Raw genomic sequence first — 19,795 nt, forward strand, 5'->3', positions numbered from 1 at the left:
AAAACCATGTTGGATTTAGGATCTTTCTCCTCATCTTTGATGGTTTTGGTGTAGTAATCATTGGAGTCTGTTGTTATTTGACATTGAAGATAAGATTGTCTACTACGCAAACTGCGGGCAAAGCAGGGTGTTTTACGATCATGTAAAAACATAAGGCACATCTGGGTACATTTGGAAGTAGTGTCTCTTTGTAATGTGTTAATGACTCAAGTGGTTACGTATGTAGTGCCGCAAAAAAACTTGTATACTGTGTAGAGTATGTTTTGTTAGAACATGATCTAGGGAATACCATCCGACACGAACGGGTAATCATGCCCACGCAGACTGATGACTATAGCTGTGGCTGGTGAACTTGTTTAAATGCCTTGTTGCTCCTCAATCAAATTTTGGATGTATCAAACGTAAGTAATCATGTTGTTTCATTGTTTGTTTCTTGCAGCGTTTGTATTAAAAGAAGCAACATCTTTACTTACTTTCCTATTATCACGCTTCTACAGGAACTTCAATTACATAACTACATCCCCAACGATGTGCGATATTTTTCTGTAATGGCATCCATCATATTGTAATCTCGATAAACAGACGTACACGAGAGGAAGGGGCGAGAGCTGAGGAGTTTAAACAGGCTCGCATGAACGAAATGACGCAGCGCTACAATCAGACTCAAGAAGAGGTTCAATATATGCAAGAAGCAATAAATCAATATTATGCGGATGCCATAGAAGTAGAGAAATGGGTTACACGTCAACGGCAAGAGCAAGAACTGAGGGAAGCTTCACAGGTGCAAGATGCATGGGAAGCCATGGAAGAGGCCCATGATTTCGAACTACGCGAAAGGACGCCCAAGACCAGTGTCCCAGAGGCAGGGGAGCGGTGGCAGCAATCGGGGGGAGAGGGCAAGGGACCAGTGGTAGCAACTGGGGGAGAGGACAGGGGACCAATGGCACAAACCGGGGGAGAGGACAAGGGAGCAGTAGCAAGGAAAGGGAGCAATAACTTGTATGCATCTTGACAGAAATAACACAATTTGTAAAGTTTTGAGACAATGAAAAGTGTACAATTTTTAAACATTGTTTGAGCGGCACAAAATGTTTCTGTATTAGTCATTTTGAAGAGTGCATCATGGTTTGCATGGCATCAAAGCTCATTGTGTGCACAAGGTATGTGACTTAGCTTCCAGTGGAAGCAGTTAAGTGAAGTGTATTTGAGAGTGACTCCTTGCACAATGTTGTTTTCTCCTTGCGTATTGGAATCTGAAAAGAAGAAAAAGTTAGATTCTATGTCTTAATGTATTAAAGACAATCAAAATTCATCCATTTAGTAAGCACCTTTCTGTTGTTGAGATTGAATACATACAATCCTGGCAAAAGTGGAAGTTCTTCACATGTAAGATCTAGCCTGAGCTGTGCAAGAATTGTGCTTGACATTGTCTCCATCACAGTAAGTAGGATGTCTCGAAAGTAGAGCTCCATTGATAAAGGTTTGTTCTCGAGGCTAGACTCTGTATCTTGGTCGAGTGGAATAACATGCCCACTAAGAAGATGATATCTAAAATAGTAAAAAGACACTATGAAATTTTGAGAGCTTATAATGAACTTGCAAATTATGGACTTCTTTTGCAAAATACAGATTTTTTCCTCTGATTGTTTCCTATCCCAATTATCATCTAAAAAGTCCAAACAGGTCTCAGACTTGCAAATGAACATTGTTGCGGTAGTTCTTATTTGCTCATCGAAGAAGAAATCTACAAACACTTCAAGAGTAATAAAGAGTGCGAGCCGAACTATTTTTGTGGCAATTGAATACTTGAGGGACTTTTGTATATCCTGAAACAACTTATTCCTAAAGCTTTCACTAGTTTGCGAAGCTGGCAAAGACCAATCCTTGTTGTCAAAGGATGGAAGTGACAAAGGAGCTACACGACCCCAACCAAAGGAAGTTCTCGGTTCTAAATATGACATATCATAAAAGAATATTCCTTTATCTGCAAGTTCCTTGTGTCGTCTTCCTCGGTATATTTGCTCGCCAATTAATGCATGGAAAGCATAAAAAATGCCAACTATGCTCTCAGCCGGTTGCCAATCTGTCCTATTCGATGGATAAATATTTGAAACATACCAAAGATGATATCCACCACTTAACCTTCGAATATCATCATGCACTAAGTGAGATGCTCAAAATAACTTACAGTTGGGTCGATGCCGTGAAAAACTTGGAGGAGATGTTTGCAACCTTAAGTATGCATGCTCGAAAGCATGTTGTATGAGGACCTCTTTCACCCATATGCTTTGTGCACACACTTTAAACTCTTTAACTTGTCCCTTGAAAGCCTCCACGAAATCATTGCGTTGCCTCCTCTTCCTCCTCCTAGTTTGCAGTAGAACCCAACTTCCGATAGTTATTCGAGATGGTATCCATGCTTGATCATCTGTAGTATAATTGTTAAAAATGCTTACAGAGTCAATGGTAGTGCTAGGCCTTCGAGAAGTAGTCATGGTGTGCACTAGAATACACACAAAGGTTAGCGCAAATATGAAAAAGCGAAGAAGTTTTGAGAGGGAAGTAGAGCTACTCAAAGTCATATTTGGGCGGGAACATAGATACTAGATAGAGTCTTCAATGAAAGTTCTGAAATTCGTTGGTACAGAGTTAGTATGACTTATGCATTTATGTCTTGAAAGTGTGAAATTGTGCAATTTGATGAACAAAAATAATATTTTCTCCCTTTTTTCTAAAAGAGCTTGGTTCCAAAATGTCGATTCTCAATGTAACGTTAGCCTCTTCCTCATTGGTCGAGCGCCACTCTCTCTTTAGAACTGAAAGGCCCAAAAGTGAGTCCAACCTTCTCCTAATGCGAGCTTAACAAAAAAATTAGTGAGTGTAGAACATCTAAGAGAGCCTCATCTCTCTTGTTTGTCTCTCCGAGAGTGTAGGCTACTAGTTATCATGGTGATAAGGAGAGGGGGAGAGAGCAGGATGTGTAGGAGCATGAGATAAGGTGAGAAGGGTGGCTAGAAAGATGGTTGACAGAACTACATGCCAAAGACAAGAGACGTACAATTGCCTTTGCAAGCCCCAATCAAAGGAGAGGGAGTGTTATGCTAAGGCATTAAAACTGTGACAAGAATCCCTGTTGCAAATAGACACACTGCTAAATTCATGGCTTGTGGAAGAGGTGCTTAGAATTGATACATCCATATTGGCTTGGGGGATAGAGGTCTAAAATGGACCTTTGAAGGGAAGAGGCGAGACAGGTGGTGTGTCTGAGCACGGGATTAGGCGAGAAAGCAGAGATTACAATTTTGGCGAGCTAACGAGGAGGAATCTTCATGGTCAATTAATAAAAAGTTCAACAATAGACCATGAAGATTCCTCCTCGTTAGCTCGCAAATTTGTTTTGAGGTGGTTCATTAAATGGAATCTAGAGAGATACTGATGTGTCTTTGAGGGAAAAAAAGGGTGGGTTGGCACGTGGAGAGAGAGAGAGGGTGAGAAGTGTGATGACAGATGCTATTTCCGAGTGCAAAGGAAAAGGAAGAGAGGGAGATATATTTTTGGGAAAATTACCAAAATACTCCTCTAATTTGAGAAAATTCCCAAAATACCCCTCAAATTTCAAAAATTCCCAAAATACCCCCCATATTTTGTCATAAATTCCCAAAATGCCCTTCAAAATTTTCCACAATTCCCGAAATACCCCTGGTTGTGAGAGTAAATTTCTCGAAAAAATAAATTTTTTTTAGGTCTTCACAAGAAGAGTGATTGTCTACCGTACAAGATGCTAAAACTACTATTTGAGTTGCTTACGTAGGCTTTGGAGATGAATTGCTTCATTATTTTGAAACATAATTGCCTGTTTTGCGATGGTAGTTGGTGACAAATTACATGCTAAGCAATCAAAAACGGATCTCAATTGTCAAAAACGAATGAAGATTAGAAACTCTTGAACAATCCAACCAAAATAGATAAAGGGTATTTTGGGAATTTTTGAAATTTGAAGGGTATTTTGGGAATTTCGTCAAATTAGAGGGGTATTTTGGTAATTTTCCCTATATTTTTTGTTTGTGCCATCGCAGCTACGCTTTCCAGGTCTGCAAGGAGGAGGTGCAATTTGCCGACATTCCATCTCTAACAGCGGAAGCACAGAGGGGCAAAGAGCTGTTCTGGGCGAGCGCCAAGCCCCACACACACACACACACACACAGAGAGAGAGAGAGAGAGAAAGAGAGATGCTACAATCGATGGAATGCAATTACCCTTGGCCTCAGCTGATCCTTACGCTGCGATGGCTTCAATGGATGGCACAGGGAGCCTTGCAAGATAGAGACACCGAGCAGGTGCATGTGAAAGAGGAATCTCCAAAGGAGAGACAAATTTGTGTGTGGATTGTTGCTTGCAATGGACCAAGCCTGCTCTTTGTCTCTTTCTTTGTGTGTCTCGTTGATCTGTAGTGGAGCCACCGAGTGTAGGTTAGTAGCAGGTGGTTTCGAGCATTAGAGAGGGATGTGAATGGTTAAGGTGCAAAAGGGCCTTGGCAGCAGCATCATAAACGATGGGCAAGGCTCCGAGGGAAATGCAGAGGGCAGTTGGGCGGTATTCATTGTGCCCTTGATGCATGATGAGCAACAAATTTACAAACAAATTCAGGGAAGAAGCAAACAGGGGCAAGAAGAGATAGATTGTATGTCAGCGTGAATCCGAAGAGAATAGGGAGAGTTTCCATTTGCACACAGAGACAGACAAAAAGAGAGAGAGAGAGAGAGAGAGAGAGAGTCATTCTGTGTGAGCGCAAAGGCGGAGAAGGCACAGAGAGAGTGCATGTGAGCATGAGGGGGAGAGATGGAGAGGTTGCACAGGCCTATGCAGGGGCGACGACGGGAAAGGTCTTTCATTTTGCTTTGGAATGAAAGATTCCTTCAACATCTTGGGAAATGATTAATGAGTTCTCAATGTAGACCCAGTAGTAGGGTAGGGAGTACCCAATCTTTTAAAATGTTTTATTAGCAAGAATGGGGGAAGATCCCCTTGGTGATTGAATAGGAGGAAGGAAAATAAGGAGGCGAGTGATGCGCGAGCGAGGGCAAGAGAGGGAAGGAGGGGGGGGGGGGGGGGGGGGGGGGGGGTTTGTTTGGATAGGCGCAGAGTTTTGTTTTCTGTTTATTTTACAAATCAACCACAATTGCGCGACGAGCGGACAGTGCTTGTGGTTATGCCAATCACTAGCAGTCTCTGCACGTTGGACTCTTTTTGAGATCAATTCCTATCTTGGCCCTTTTAATGTGTGAGGTCCTCGGAAGGCTGAGCCTTGAGATCCGCAAGGGAATCTGAGCAAAAATGGAATAAATTCTACGAGCTGCTAGTAGGTGAGTAGTCCCCTCAACATTGCTAGTTGATAAGGTAAATATCTTAGATTTATAGTATATATCAATTTATAATCATGCATTCAAATTTTCTATATAGGATAGTGCTCCAAGGCGTTGTGAATGATGTAACGTGGATGGAACCCATTTTTTCATGTTTGCTGTCTTTGTGCCTTTTATAGATTTATCTCACAGTTGTGAGTTTTGCTTTTAAAAAAAAAAAAAAAGGGAATTTTGAGGCTTATGACAAGTTTGATGGGGAGGGTTGCCCTTTACCTTCTGTTTCTTAGAAAACATATAATTAGTGAATACTAATGAGCATGGCTACATAAATGCTCATGATAGGTCACCAAAATGAAAAAAAAAAACAACTTTTTTGTACCTGATTCTATGTCTAGGAAAAAACTTTGGGGTTCAGATAACCATACCATGTCATCGAAAACCCATTGAAGTTTATGAGAAAAATAGTGTCGTGGTCCAAAAAAATCCTTAGCATTATTACTGTGCAATCGACCTCAAGAAATAGTTGTTTTGAGTAAAATGACACAACTCACCTTTGAAGACTTACCATTACCAAATGGTTCAAATTTTGAAGGCTACTCATCTTTTCAATAAATATAGTTCTCTTAACTTCAAGCTCAGGATAGTATTTTGCAAAAAGGACATATCTACTAGGAGAATGTGAGCTTTTTTCAGAATCGTGAAATGACAGATTTATGTCCTCTTAGCTTACCAACCTAGTGTTAAGCCTTGAGGATGCATATGGGCGATCACACGAAAGTGCAACAAAGCAAGTTCGATTCTAGAGTGGAGAGAGACTATCAGTTACTTCCGATGCACCATTCTTCATTGGTCTCCCTGTGTGTCCAAACTTAGAAGGGGTTCTGTGAGCCCCTTTTGGATGGAAGTTGTGTGAAAGGTGAGTAACAAAGGGATTTCAAGCCTTTCACATCTCTCAAAGGACAAAAACCTTTGTTAGAGGGCAGCAGAGCAATTAGTAATTCAACATAAACTTAGCATCTATGAAAGGCTCTTGGTCAATAGAGTCTTGGAAGTTCTATCCTCCAGTCCTACGCTTGTGACTAGGTCAGTGCTAGATTGGAAAGCCTAGCATTGACCAAAGGACACATTGTTTGCACTCCTAAAAACCCAAGATACCTAGAACAAAGTGGTATACCAAGTAGACTAGTTTACTCCATTTATCAAGATCTAGAAGGAAAATTGGTCAGAAGAGAGTTGGCAGAAGAGTGTTAGCCTCATTTGGGAGATCCAATGGCCAAACTGCATGAAGACGTTTACTTAGAAGGTGTTATAGAGAACCATCCCAATTGGAAATATGATTCATGCTGGAGGGATTGGCCTTGACACTTGCTTTAGTTGCAAAAGAGTAGCATCGGAGAATCCCCTCTATCTCTTTCACATTGCTCTGCCACGCGAGATATGGCCAAAAATCTGCAAATGGGTGAGAAAGACCTGGAAGATTGTGTTCTATACAAACGACCTCATCCTGAGAGGTAGTAGATCACAAAGTCAAGCCATTTTAGTTTGCACCCAAATCACCAGATACTGATATTTGAAACATATATGGAAAGCCAAGAACCTTCGCGTCTTAGAGAGAAAATGTGTCGCGACACAATTCAATGATGTTGTGAGTGAGAGCACTAAGCTTATTTATGTTGTTGGATCAAACAGAGGGACCACCAATAACGTCAAAGAATGGAATCATGCACTCATGTGCATCAGATTCTAGAGTGGTATTATTTAATAGCCCTTTATCGGTCTCTCATTGCATATTGTTACAAACACCCTTTGTCGGTCTCTCGTTGCCTATTGTTACAAGCCCCCTTTTGGAAACATTGTCCCCTCAAGGCACATGCCCCTTTTCGAAACATTGTCCCCTCAAGGCACATGTAGTGCTGGAAGTTGGTTGTATATTCTTTTCTGAAATCAATATAACATCTCCACTCACAATTGTGAGTATTGCCAAAAAGAAAAGTCCGTGTTCCCCCCCCCCCCCAAAAAAAAACCACACACACAACTTAATGCCCCCTTTTAAGCACCACCTAAGCTGATGAGAGAGAGAGAGAGAGTGTACCCCCTAGCTAATGCCTCTCAAAAGCAATCCATCATAAAACAGGAAACGAGTGACAAAATCTTGAGGCCTTACCTTTCAAGGTGGACCCATTTGCCTCTCAAAAGCAATCCATCATAAAATAGGAAACGAGTGACAAAATCATGAGGCCTTTCCTTTCAAGATGGACCCAAGCAACTGACCACATTATGTTCAAACCACATATCAATTGGCACTCATACTAATACTTAGATTCAATTAGATGGAATCTATCCAAATTCTGTTTCAACTCGATCTGCTCTTTATGCAAGAGCATAATCCTCAAGCACCTGAGCTCGCGACCTCCCTCAAGAGATTGAACTTTTGCGGTAAGCCACGATGCCTTGCGTAATTTATTGCAAGATGGGCGACCCCATGGATATAAGAAAAAAAAGTTTGCTTCGTCTAACATATATAACGTACAGATGGATTCAAGAAAAGTGCCACGTGGATGCTAGAGGCTGAATCAAACATTCAAAATCAAAATCAAAATTTTTATTTTAAGTAAGTAAAACGATTACAATGAAAACCGTCACATCGATGCGAGGACACATAGGTCAGAGCGACGTGAGGTTCCCTCCGCCTTCCCTCCCTTGTAATCTCTCCGATCTTATATGGCATGTACGTTGTCTTCTCCTGACATGCCTTAAATATTACAGCCATCGGCGTTAGAACTTTTGAGGATCAGAAGCAACACTTTTCATGTCTGCCATCAATAGTTGGCAAGCGATGGGGCAAGCCAGATGATGTCCTTCATGATCGAGTACAGCAACAATATTGCAATTGTCAACTATCTTCTCCCGAATGTTCACATCTCTCTCTCTCTCTCTCTCTCTCTCTCTCTCTCTCTCTCTCTCTCTCTCTCTCTCTCTCTCTCTCTCTCTCTCTCTCTCTCGCACGCGACAAAGTGAGAGCCGATCATAGAGCGTGTAATGCTGCAGACTAAGCAATCGTGACGTTGCCCTCAAACACAAGGTTGAGGGATTGGTATATATGCCAAGCTAGCTTACAATCCCCTACGCATGGTTTTCATGCCGAGGATAAGGAAACAAGCACCTTGCTCTATTCTTCATGGACGTAACAAAGGATATGATGAATGTGTTATGCACGATCTCCTTCAAAGACAAGCCTATTCCAGCTTTCATGGAGTTCTATTAAGAAAGACGTGTCTCTCTCTCCCATGCGGGCCGCTAGCCGTGCTGAGGTATGTGCGTCTCTAGGAGCTGCACCTTCAACTTTGTCTTTCACATCAAAATAATCTTAATTTCTTAGATGGAAATTTGTTTGCTCTTCCATAGCTTATCGCCGATCAGCTATGATCGAGACCATGTCCGTTTTCATCATTCAAGATCAAAGGTGACTGCATCTACTTCCTCGCTTCTCCCTTTATAAGGCATGTAACTAATTTCTTTTTGCAGTCTCATGGTTATTTCGTGTACACTTCACTTCTGTGTTGTTGTATGACTTTTTGTTTCTATTCATGCAAGGTGCGTACTATCCATTGTTGGCATTGCACTCCATGCGTTCGAAAAATGTAGATCCATGCAAATTTACCTTTTGACGTCAAACGTTCTTGATCTTTTCTTTATCACCTAATCTGATATGAGATCTACATTCTTAATTGCCGCCTCAAAAACATTGGAATCTCTTTGGCCAGTACTTGCACTAAATCTTCTAAAAGCTGCTCAGTTTTTTTGCGTATAGAAAATCTTCTTTAAAGCTACCATATAAATCGGAAGTGCATTTAATGAATCCTTAGAATGCCTATCAAAAAACGGGACCTACTGGCATATTGCATGTTATATTAGCCGTATTCTATATATCACCACCAAACCTGTAGCCTACGATGCCCAATTACGTCGTTTTTGAAGCTGTCTCCATTGATTCTTTCACTTTTGCACCTAACTGGCTAATGGATTGCAAGTATGTATGGTAGCACTTTGTATTATATTTCTTTGTCTTGCAGTACCAGTACAGATTCGATCGATGCAATCGTTCCATTACTGGTATACGTCACCCAATTGTCGCTGTCAAATCCAAAAGATGGTAATTGTCTTCTTTCTTTTGCAACCTGCACATTGTAATATACATTGTTGCGATAAAGCTGATAAGGGCACTAATTAATTTAACGATGGCACCTGCGTCTCTCTCTCTCTCTCTCTCTCTCTCTCTCTCTCTCACACACACACACACACACACACACACACTTTGATGATGTGTCATGTTTGGCAAATGAAACATAACAACATACAATTACGTCATGAAATACCCTACTCTACTCATAGGATAAGTTGCTTGCAGTATATCATGGGTGCAACGTGGAAGTTAACTATAAGGTGCATGCTCACGGTTATATTGAGATCAAAGCTGCCTGCAAGATAGCAATGCACACCACCAAAGGACATGGAGAGATAGCACCAAGGCCGGTTACAAGGTATAGTCTATCATAGTATTAGAGGATTCTATCAGATTGATATTATGCATGCAATGAAAGAATAGCGATAGGTGAAAATGTGAGGCTTCACGAGTATTTCAATCATTGATGTTGCACCTCGGAGGGTTCACCATTCATTACCCCCTACATAACATACGTTCGTGGGGTATTAAAAAACCCTCTCTTTTGACATGTCTGAGTGAATAAAATGTTTGCTTATTTTTTAAAACAAAATCAAAATTGAATATAGAACCTCCTTATTGTAATGTATCTCTGTCAAATTAACTAAAATATTTATATTTAAAAACCCTTCCTTTCAAACTCAAGTTATACATTAACAAATTACATAGTGCACCCCTAGAGTGTTGCACCTCATAGGAAGTTCATGATAAGAACCGAAACCAATAGTACTACAAGGGTCGTGCATAATTTGAGGGACTAATTGTCAACCTTAAGCTCCGCCTTGCAAAGCTATCACAAGAGCACTCACAAGTTGATGGCATTTTGGTTGCACTCTCGCACTGTCTCAAAACCCCTTGCTGCCACCTGTGCCTACCACCTCACTGATCCCTCGCTACCACTACAGGCTATGTGCATACAAATGCTGTTTAAATGCTGATTTTTTTAATGAGATGACTCTTGCCTTTATTTAGGTTCTGACCATGGATTGTGTCAACTCATGAGGAGCTTTCACCAAGAGGGCTAGATGAATGGGGAGTTGTCTCTCTTGCCACAAGCTCTGATGAAGAGCAGGACTTTGAATGCAATTGAACAAAACCCAATGCAAATGGGTTCAACCCACACTTCCCAAGAGCATTGGAAGGCAAAAAAAATTTGTGACGGAGAGAGGAATTGGAACAGCGGCAGAATGTGGCGAAGGAGGAGGAGGAGGAATTGCAAAGGGAAAGCACACATTTACTGAGGAGGAGGTGAAATTGGAAGGAAATCTGCAAGCTAGGAAGGGACAAGCTGGACTGCGGTGTTGACGCCCACGATCCAACAACACAGAGACAAAATTCTGCTCTACAATATCAACCAGCCTCGCCACTTCTGCAAACATTGTCTGCGCTATTGGATAGCGGGAGGAACACTTCACAATGTACCTGTGGGAGCTGGAAAGCAAAAAAATAAGCATAGGATCCTTTCTTCATGAGCCCAACTATGTGAATCACCATCATTGGATGCTCTTGTCAATGGTCCTAATGTAAAATCGATCTCGATGAGTGCAAACGCCAATGTCCTAACAGACATAAGTAGCATATATGATGCAAATTGCCAAATTCCATCAGAGCAATCTCTAATGGTTGGGCGTATGGCACCTGTCAATACCAATCTCAAGCTCACGGTGCATCAGAGTACGACATTATCAATAAATACCTCACTAGCCTTTACAAACACATTGCCTCTGCAAAAGACACATAATCTGACCCCATTATAGCACCTTCATTGTATGGGTTTGCCAAACAGAGAAAGCCTCAGATGCACAAAACGTGGCAAGCCATGCTCTGAGTCACTAGTGAAGACTCTTCTGATAAAGCCAGGCAGAGGCATTAGAGATTGCTCTGATAGAATTTCTCCTTCCCTTTTGCTCTTCAAATGAAGTGAAGGAATTTTTGTTGATTCCTATTCCTCCTGCACCCTTCGCGAAGCATGAACGCTATGGCCTGCAGGGTGTTCCCACACCCACCTCCTCAAGACTGCGCATCCATTGCATCCCCTTTACCTGCGGGATGCTCCCAACCCACTCGTCACGGTCACACACAGAACAACACCACATCACAGTTGCACGATGCAAGGAAGCCCTCAGGGCATCCCCATTCGCCTGCGTTGTTTATCCGATGCAAGAGCATCGCCTGCAGGGCCTCTCATGCCCCAGGCCTCTCCTTGCATGTCCGGCTTGACCTAATCGCTACCTCCCTGAAGTCGTACTTCCTCTGGCTCCACAAACTGCCCGACTCACCTACAAGAGAGACAGAGAGAGACAGACTGTATGTAATGCACTCGCTGATCTATCTTGCTTTCATAGGTAGGAATCTTCAAAGATTCCTCCCCCAGATTTAGCTCCCCACACCCGTCTTTGTCTCCGTCTGCATACTCCTCTGCACTCTTGCTCCGTCTCCTTCCTATCGCCCATTGGTCCCCTGCTTCACACCCACCGTGCTTTACACCCATCTGCGGCACCCTTTCCGATCCGTGCCCGCTGTCCTCCATGCCTACCTTCGCCTCCTCATACTTGCCCCCGGAGCTCAACGATGCGTGCGGCAAAGAGCTCCCAAAGCGAGACAAAGGAGTCCAGCAGACGAACAAAACTAGCAACCACCTGACGACACACACACACATACACACTGTTTTTGTAAATCACTGCTATTAATTTACAAGTGGGAAACCTAAACACGAGTAAAACACACTAGAAGCAGATATACACAAGAAGAAACTAGAGTGCTTCGTTAGCCGCATTTGTATTGAATTGAGATCGAACAAAATATTAGAAATTGAGAGAGAGAGAGAGAGAGAGAGAGAGAGAGAGATTTTTCATGAAAGCGTGTTAGATTTTTCTACCTGAGAGTGTTTGGGATACTGATCGTCCTAGTTCACAGGTGTACCTCTGCATAAATTGGATACCGATCGTAGTGCTTCAGAGGGGTACCTCGCCAAAAACCACAAGGAGTGTTGGTGTTTTGTCAAGCTCAATGTTCATGTGAATTTTTACGCCCATATCAACATTCTACATGGAGCCGCATGCCTTTAAGATGCCTGTGTAGGTGATTGTGATTGCATCTGTTGCCGACCCAAAAGCCTTCAAGATGGTTCTAGAGAGGGATCTCCTTTGTACTTTCTCAAGCGCATCGGATAGGAATCTAAAAATAGCGTGGAGCTTTCTAGACCTGTTCTTGTTGTGCGTATCTCGTGACTAGTGCATTTTGATGCTTTGCATCCACTAAAAACAGCCTAAACTTTCTAGCCCTTGTCTTGTTACACACATCCCGCGCTTAGTGCATTCCAAGAGGCGACATTTCTGTCAGGACCACCTTGCGATACGCGCACCACATTTGGCATACATATCGACCAAGGCTTTGCCAAGCACGAAATCGTTTTTCATCGATAGCTCCTGAGTAATAATATCAAGCTGAAATTTTGTGCCCATACAGCATCTTGTGTTGCGGCTAAAATGATGCATACTTCCCTTGCAGTTCCTTGTCATCACATTGGAAAATTCCTTGATTCTCATGCATGCGTCCTTTAGGAAAACTTGCTGCTCCTACTATTTCGGCCCATGCCACGCAATTAGAGAGAGGCCTTTCCTTTGCATTTGGTAAAAAAAGCCCAGAGCTTTCTTGCCATAGCCAGGTTACCCCTCATTTGGCATACATATCGACCAAGGCAATGCCAAGCACAACATCTGTTTTCAACAACCTCTGACTAACAATATAATTGTGCCTATGTTAGCATCTTGCATAGAGCCACATGTCGTCAAGATACATGTGTGGGTGATTGCATCTGGAGAGAGGCCCTCGCTTTGCATACATATCGACAAAGACAATGCCAAGCACGATATCTTGTTTATAGCTAGTACCTCCGACAAAATCTACTTGTCAATCCAAGGAGTGTCAAACCATCTCCATCTCATACCTGCATACGTAGGTGATTGCATCTAGAGAGAGGCCCTCACTTTGCATGTTCTGAAAACGGGCTAGAGCTTTCTAGCCATATTGAGTGGGGCAAATATTGAAATCAATGCATTCCAAGAGTCCACACTGTGGACAGGAAGCTCCTCGAGCACTTGTGTAGAGCCACATGCCTTCAAGACGTAAGCATAGCCTTCAGGACGATAGTATAGGTGACTGAATTTGGAGAGATACACTTGCTTTGCATCCGATGGAAATGCTGTAGATTTTTTTGGTGCTGCTCTTGTTGCGCACATCCCGCAATCTATGCATTCCAAGAGATGACATTCCGGATAGGAAGCACCTCAAGAACTTTTTGTGCTTTCTCAAGCGCTCCATATTTGGCATACATATCGCCCAAGGAAATGCCAAGCACAACATATGTTTTCAACAGCCTTTGACTAACAATATAATTGTGCCCATATCAGCATCTTGAATAGAGCCACATGCCTTCTAGATACATTCGTGGGTAACTGCATCTGGAGAGAGGCCCTTGCTTTGCATCCGTTGAAAACAGCCGAGAGCTTTTTGGCCATATATCATCATCTTGCGTAGAGATACATGCCGTCAAGATCCATGTGTGGGTGATTGCATCTGGAGAGAGGCCCTTTCTTTGCATACATATTGACAAAGACAATGCCAAGCATGATATCTTTTTTATAGCTAGTACCTCCAACAAAATCTACTTATCAATGCGAGGAATGTCAAACCATCTCCCATCTCATACTTGCATACGTAGGTGATTGCATCTAGAGAGAGGCCCTCACTTTGCATCTTATGAAAATAGGCTAGAGCTTTCTAGCCATATTGAGTGGGGCAAATATTGCAATCAATTCATTCCAAGAGTCCACACTCTGGACAGGAAGCTCCTCGAGCACTTGTGTAGAGCCACATGCCTTCAAGATGTAAGCATAGCCTTCATGACGAAAGTATAGGTGATTGAATTTGGAGAGATACACTTGCTTTGCATCCGATGGAAATGCTGTAGATTTTTTTGGTGCTGCTCTTGTTGCGCACATCCCGCAATCTGTGCATTCCAAGAGATCACATTCCGGATAGGAAGCACCTCAAGCACTTTTTGTGCTTTCTCAAGCGCTCCATATGTGGCATACATATCGCCCAAGGAAATGCCAAGCACAACATATGTTTTCAACAGCCTTTGACTAACAATATAATTGTGCCCATATCAGCATCTTGCGTAGAGGCACGTGCCTTCAAGATACATTCGTGGGTAATTGCATCTAGAGAGAGGCCCTTGCTTTGCATATGTATCGACGAAGACAATGCCAAGCACAATATCTTTTTTCAACAGCCTCTGAATAAGAATATAATTGTGGATTTTTGTGCACATGTCAGCATCTTGCGTAGAACCACATGCCTTCAAGATGCATGCATCTTGAGAGAGCCCTCGCTTCGTATCCACTAAAAACAAAATAGAGATTTCTAGCCCAGTCGTGTGGGGAAAATCTTGCAATTAGTACGTCCAAAGAGTCCACACTGCGGACAGGAAGCTTGTCGAGCACTTGCACAAAGCCACATGCCTTCAAGACCTTCAAGACGGAAGTATAGGTGACTGAATTTGGGAACTTACACTTGCTTTGCACCCACTCAAAACACCCTAGAGCTTTATGGCCCTGCTCTTGTTGCGCACATCCCACAATTAGTGCATTTCAAGAGGCGACATTCTGGAAAGGAAGCACCTCAAGCACTTTCTGTGCTTCTCAAGTGCACCACATTTGGAATACATATCGACCAAGACAGTGCCAAGCACGCCATCTCACCTGCCGAAAACAGCCCATGTCAACATCTTACATAGAGCCACATGTCTTCAAGATGCATATGTAGGTGATTGCATCTGTCTTTCATGCAATGCGAATTCTTGGGCCCTTGCTTCGCATCTGCTGAAAACGAACAGAATACCGGATGACTTCAATTGATAGACAACTGTGATAGTCATTGGCGCAACTTCAAGATGCATGCGTAGGTGATTGCATCTGGCTTTCATGCAATGCGAATTCTTGGGCCCTTGCTTCGCATCTGCTGAAAACGGACTACAATTGATAGACAACTGTGACAGTCATTGGCGCAACGACGATTGGTATAGAGCTGTCTCACTGATTCGATGTTAAAAATAACGAAGACTTTTTTACTTTTGGATTTCAAAATCTTGACACGTGGAGGCTGGAGAGCTCGAGAATTGAAAAGAGCCTGCTACGCTAACGAAGTAAACATTAGTGTTCTCGTGGAAAAAAAGCTAGAACACTCAAAGAAAATTATGTAGGCATCGTGGGAAATATTTCCAGCCTCCAAGGCATAGTGTAACGATTGCCCAAGCGACAATTTAAAGTGGTGAAAAGGATGAGCAATAGAGCCATAAAACATCTGAAGGTTGCGTTGGTTCCATAGGGCCCACAAAGCCCAAAATCTGACCCAGCTAAAGAACACCTCAAATTGAGAATGCCGAGGCTGTATCACACCAAAGAGCCAAAACCGTCTATGAAAGGCGCCTAAGTGGAATCAAAGATGAAGGGCAGCCGAGAGCCTACGATAGAGAGTGTCTACACTGCCACAACATATGCAACACCGATTCCTCAGCAACACCACATCGGGAACAGGAAGAGGATGTGATATGCCTTGCCTGTAGGAAGCGACCAACTGGAAGAGCACCCACCACACATCGCCATAGGAAGATGCGCTCTTTAAGAGGCAAATGATTCTTCCATATACGAGACAAAGTGCATTTCCACCACAATCTGGATTCATGAATAAACCATAACTGGTTGCCATGCTGCACTATCTAAGCATCCGCTTGTAAGAAGGCATAAACACGGCCAGCGAACAAGTGATCAGAACGAGTGGTGGAGAGACACCATTCCAGCAAACGAGAATCCATGATGCATGGAGGTATTGGGGCAAAGTCCGCAAGCATGGACTGAATCTCCCGCCAAACATGACGGTAATGAGGCCCCTATCAGGACAAGGGTCATCTACCCTAAGAACTAGGATAGTCATGGACTACGGCCAAGGGTCGGGCTAGGCAGTGTGGACAGGGGATCTGTCTAGGGCAAGGGGCTAGGAGCCCGCCTATATAAAGGGAGGTTGGGAGGAGGATCTCAGGTCTAGTTCCCTAGTTCTTACACTGGTATCAGAGCTTAGGAGTCTCTCTTCCACTCTCTCTCTAGGTGTAGTCACTTTAGGTCCCTAAAAGCAAGGTCTTTAGGTGAGAACCGTGGCTTTTCTGAGGCTTTTCCAAAAATAGCCTTTTTTCTTGCCAATTCAGGTCGTCTTCTCCGTTTTGGAACTGGGTGTGTGGTGCATGCTTTTGTGAGGAGTTGGGCTTGAAGGGAGCGCCCTGGGGAGGTAGGAGGCTTGCCAAGTTCTTGCGGCCGCCACACGCTGGACCAAGTAGCACCAACCTCTTTCTCTCTCCTCGCATTGTCGGATACACGCCTCTGTGTTTTTTTGCTTCAAAAAGTCACCAAGTTCACATTGAAAGGCCTTTTGGCCATTAGCTTTGAGCCTTGGCCATTGGTAATGGCCTTTCCCACAAGCAAGGCGGCAATTCACGGCAGCACAAGCAAGGCAAAGCTCAGTAATTGCAGGAAATTCCAGAACCTGCATATTTTTCCGATTGCGACGAATTCAAGTGGTGTTCAAGCAACATCGTAGCCGAAGCTTTCAATAATTAAGCTTCTTTTCAAAGGTGAAGCTTCAACCATCTACACTTCACGCGTTCAGTCATCTTTTGAACCACGGGCGATAGTGCGGAGTTCGATTTGTACACCGCCGGTGCAAATTCTTGTTTATTCGACGATTAAGTGCTACGACGCGCAAAGGGGAGTTCGCTATACTTGGCAAGTGCTACCAAAATCATGTATTTTTGTCTGAGTACTTATTTCATTACACTGTGCAGCCATGGATTCGGATATCAACATGACATTCAATTTTGAGCAAAGTACTCTCGATCCTGCCAATGACGGCTCGCGGCCAAATCCTCTCAAGGAGAGTACCCGCGACGCTACGGCAGGCGAAGATACTTATGAATTGCTCGATATTCAAGAATTTCGTGCACTTCAGACACGCATGACAGTCATGGATAAAAATTTTAAGGCTTTAAATGAAAATGTTACTAAACTTTCCACATTAGTCATTCAATTGATGCAACAGCAGACTAAGAGTCCGGTTGACACCCACATGCATGAGCACGTTGGAACACAAGGGCAAGGCCCAAATAATGAAACACTGCATACTCTCACTGCCAAAGAGGTAGATGATTTGTTGAAGAATTTTAAACCACCGGTTTTCAAGGGCGAAGACCGGGACCGCAATAAGGATGCAATGAACATCTTTCTCAGTAAATGGGATGGAATTCACGCCTTACGGTGTACTCCGGATGCAGTAAGAGATCTGCAAACGAGCTTAACTCTGGAAGGCAAGGCCTACAAATGGTGGATGTCTCTCAAGGAGAAGAACATCATACCACAGAGTTGGGCAGCCTTTGAATCAATGTTTAGCAAGGAATGTTTTCCTACAAACGAGGCCGATCGGAATTGGACCGCTTGGGACACGTGTTCCATGCGCCAATATCCATCACTCCTTGAATATATCTCTCACTATAGGGACATCATCCTCAAGTTGGAAGGTTTGGATACCTTTCAACAAGTACAAGGGTTCATACGAGGTCTGACTCCAGAACTTAAGAAGTATGTCAAATCCCAAGACCCTAAAACACTTGAGGAAGCCATAGTGAAAGCACATATTCATGATGACCTTGATGATAATAAAACACATAATAGTAACATTCTTGCTAGTACACATAGTAACACACGCACTCAGTATGGACACAATAAAAGAAAATTTATAGTTGCTAATTCAGATGCATCTAAAAAACCCAAGGGGTCCAGGGGTCCTCTCTCTCCTGAGGATTTTGATAAGGCCAAGAAAGAGAATCTATGTTTTCAATGCTTAGGAAGAGGCCATGGCAAAAAGGATTGTCCCAAGGGGAAGGAGAAAGCAATGCACACGGTGCAACTACTGCCTCTCGAGTCTTCCCAAAGTTCTCTACAGTGGAAGTAACACACACTGAGGTGGTGCATGAATGTTGTTTCACAGCTTCCATGTGGCAACAAACCTTTGGACCACATGAGTTAGTACGTATGCACGGATATTTGCAAGGGCACAAGGTGTGCATCTTGGTAGATGACGGTGCTACGTACAATTTCATCAATTATGGATTAGTGAAAAAGCTCAAACTGCCTCAAACTCTGAGTACCCACCGCTACAAGGTAGCAATGATGAATGGACATGACAGTGAAATATGGGATACTCAATGCCGAGCTGTTCCATTGGAAGTACAAGGGTACTCTACTTGTTTGGATTTTCAAGTTATGAACATGGAAAGGGTTGATGTGGTTCTTGGTGGGGAGTGGTTGCATAGCCTAGGACCATCACTGAAGCGTAGCTATGAGCACAACAGTTTGATGTTTGATTCCCGTGGCACACATGTGTTGTTGTTAGGAGAAAAGGATATACCATCATCACCATTGATTTGTACTGCCAAGCTTATGCAGATCGTTTCTGATAATGAAATATAACAGGTTTTCTTGTGTTAATCACTGTCTCATTTTCTTTCTAACATTGAGTCTATTGACCATTCCTCAACGCCGCATGTTTCTCTCTCCTCTATTCCACCAATTTCTAATTCTACACAAGCAAACGTTTCTAATCAGTTACAAAAATTGTTAAAGGAATTTCAAGATGTCTTTCCTACTGATTTGCCATCAGGTTTACCGTCGACACGCTCATTGCAACATGGAATTGACGTGGCTGCAGGCTGTAAACCTATTAGTAAACCACCTTACCGTATCAGTTACTCTGAGGCTGATGAGGTGGAACGTCAGCTTGCTGACTACCTTAGCAGAGGGTTTATACAACCCAGTTATTCACCATGGGCTTCGCCTATCCTTTTGGTGAAGAAAAAGGACGGCAATATGCGCATGTGCGTAGACTACCGGGGTTTAAATGCGGTTACAGTTAAGAACAAATACCCATTGCCAAGGGTAGATGAGTTATTTGATAAGCTAACTCATGCTCGCATTTTTACGAAAATTGACTTGCGGTCAAGATATCACCAAGTCCGTATTCGGCTTGCCGATATACCTAAGACTGCATTCTGAACATGGTTTGGACATTACGAGTTTTTGGTGATGCCCTTTGGGTTAACCAA

General features: G+C 43.0%; 1 protein-coding gene across 2 annotated transcripts; it reads right to left on the reverse strand.

The window, feature by feature from the left end:
• Nucleotides 1-1,094: 1,094 nt before the first annotated feature.
• LOC147457926 (uncharacterized) lies at nucleotides 1,095-3,243 on the reverse strand. Of its 2 annotated transcripts, XM_086511725.1 has the most exons (3): nucleotides 2,189-3,243; nucleotides 1,329-1,548; nucleotides 1,095-1,253 (listed from the first exon to the last, which is right to left on the reverse strand). In XM_086511725.1, the coding sequence occupies exons 1-3, from the start codon at nucleotides 2,281-2,283 to the stop codon at nucleotides 1,170-1,172; spliced, it is 399 nt and encodes a 132-aa protein (XP_086367851.1). In that variant the 5' UTR covers nucleotides 2,284-3,243; the 3' UTR covers nucleotides 1,095-1,169. The 2 variants fall into 2 exon arrangements, with proteins under 2 accessions (XP_086367851.1, XP_086367850.1); XM_086511724.1 differs by having other exon boundaries at nucleotides 1,329-3,243.
• Between the last annotated feature and the right edge of the window lie 16,552 nt (nucleotides 3,244-19,795).

This window comes from Adiantum capillus-veneris, chromosome 5 (genome assembly GCF_014529385.1).
Source record: "Adiantum capillus-veneris isolate H3 chromosome 5, ASM1452938v2, whole genome shotgun sequence".
Taxonomy (NCBI): Eukaryota; Viridiplantae; Streptophyta; class Polypodiopsida; order Polypodiales; family Pteridaceae; genus Adiantum; species Adiantum capillus-veneris.

Bases quoted from the DNA above. Each gene is read 5' to 3' on its own strand.
- LOC147457926 (XM_086511724.1), bottom strand. From the start codon at position 1,961: ATGTCATATTTAGAACCGAGAACTTCCTTTGGTTGGGGTCGTGTAGCT. The intron at 1,254-1,328 runs GTGCTTACTAAA...TCTTCTTTTCAG, and splicing joins TCAATCTCAACAACAGAAAG to ATTCCAATACGCAAGGAGAA.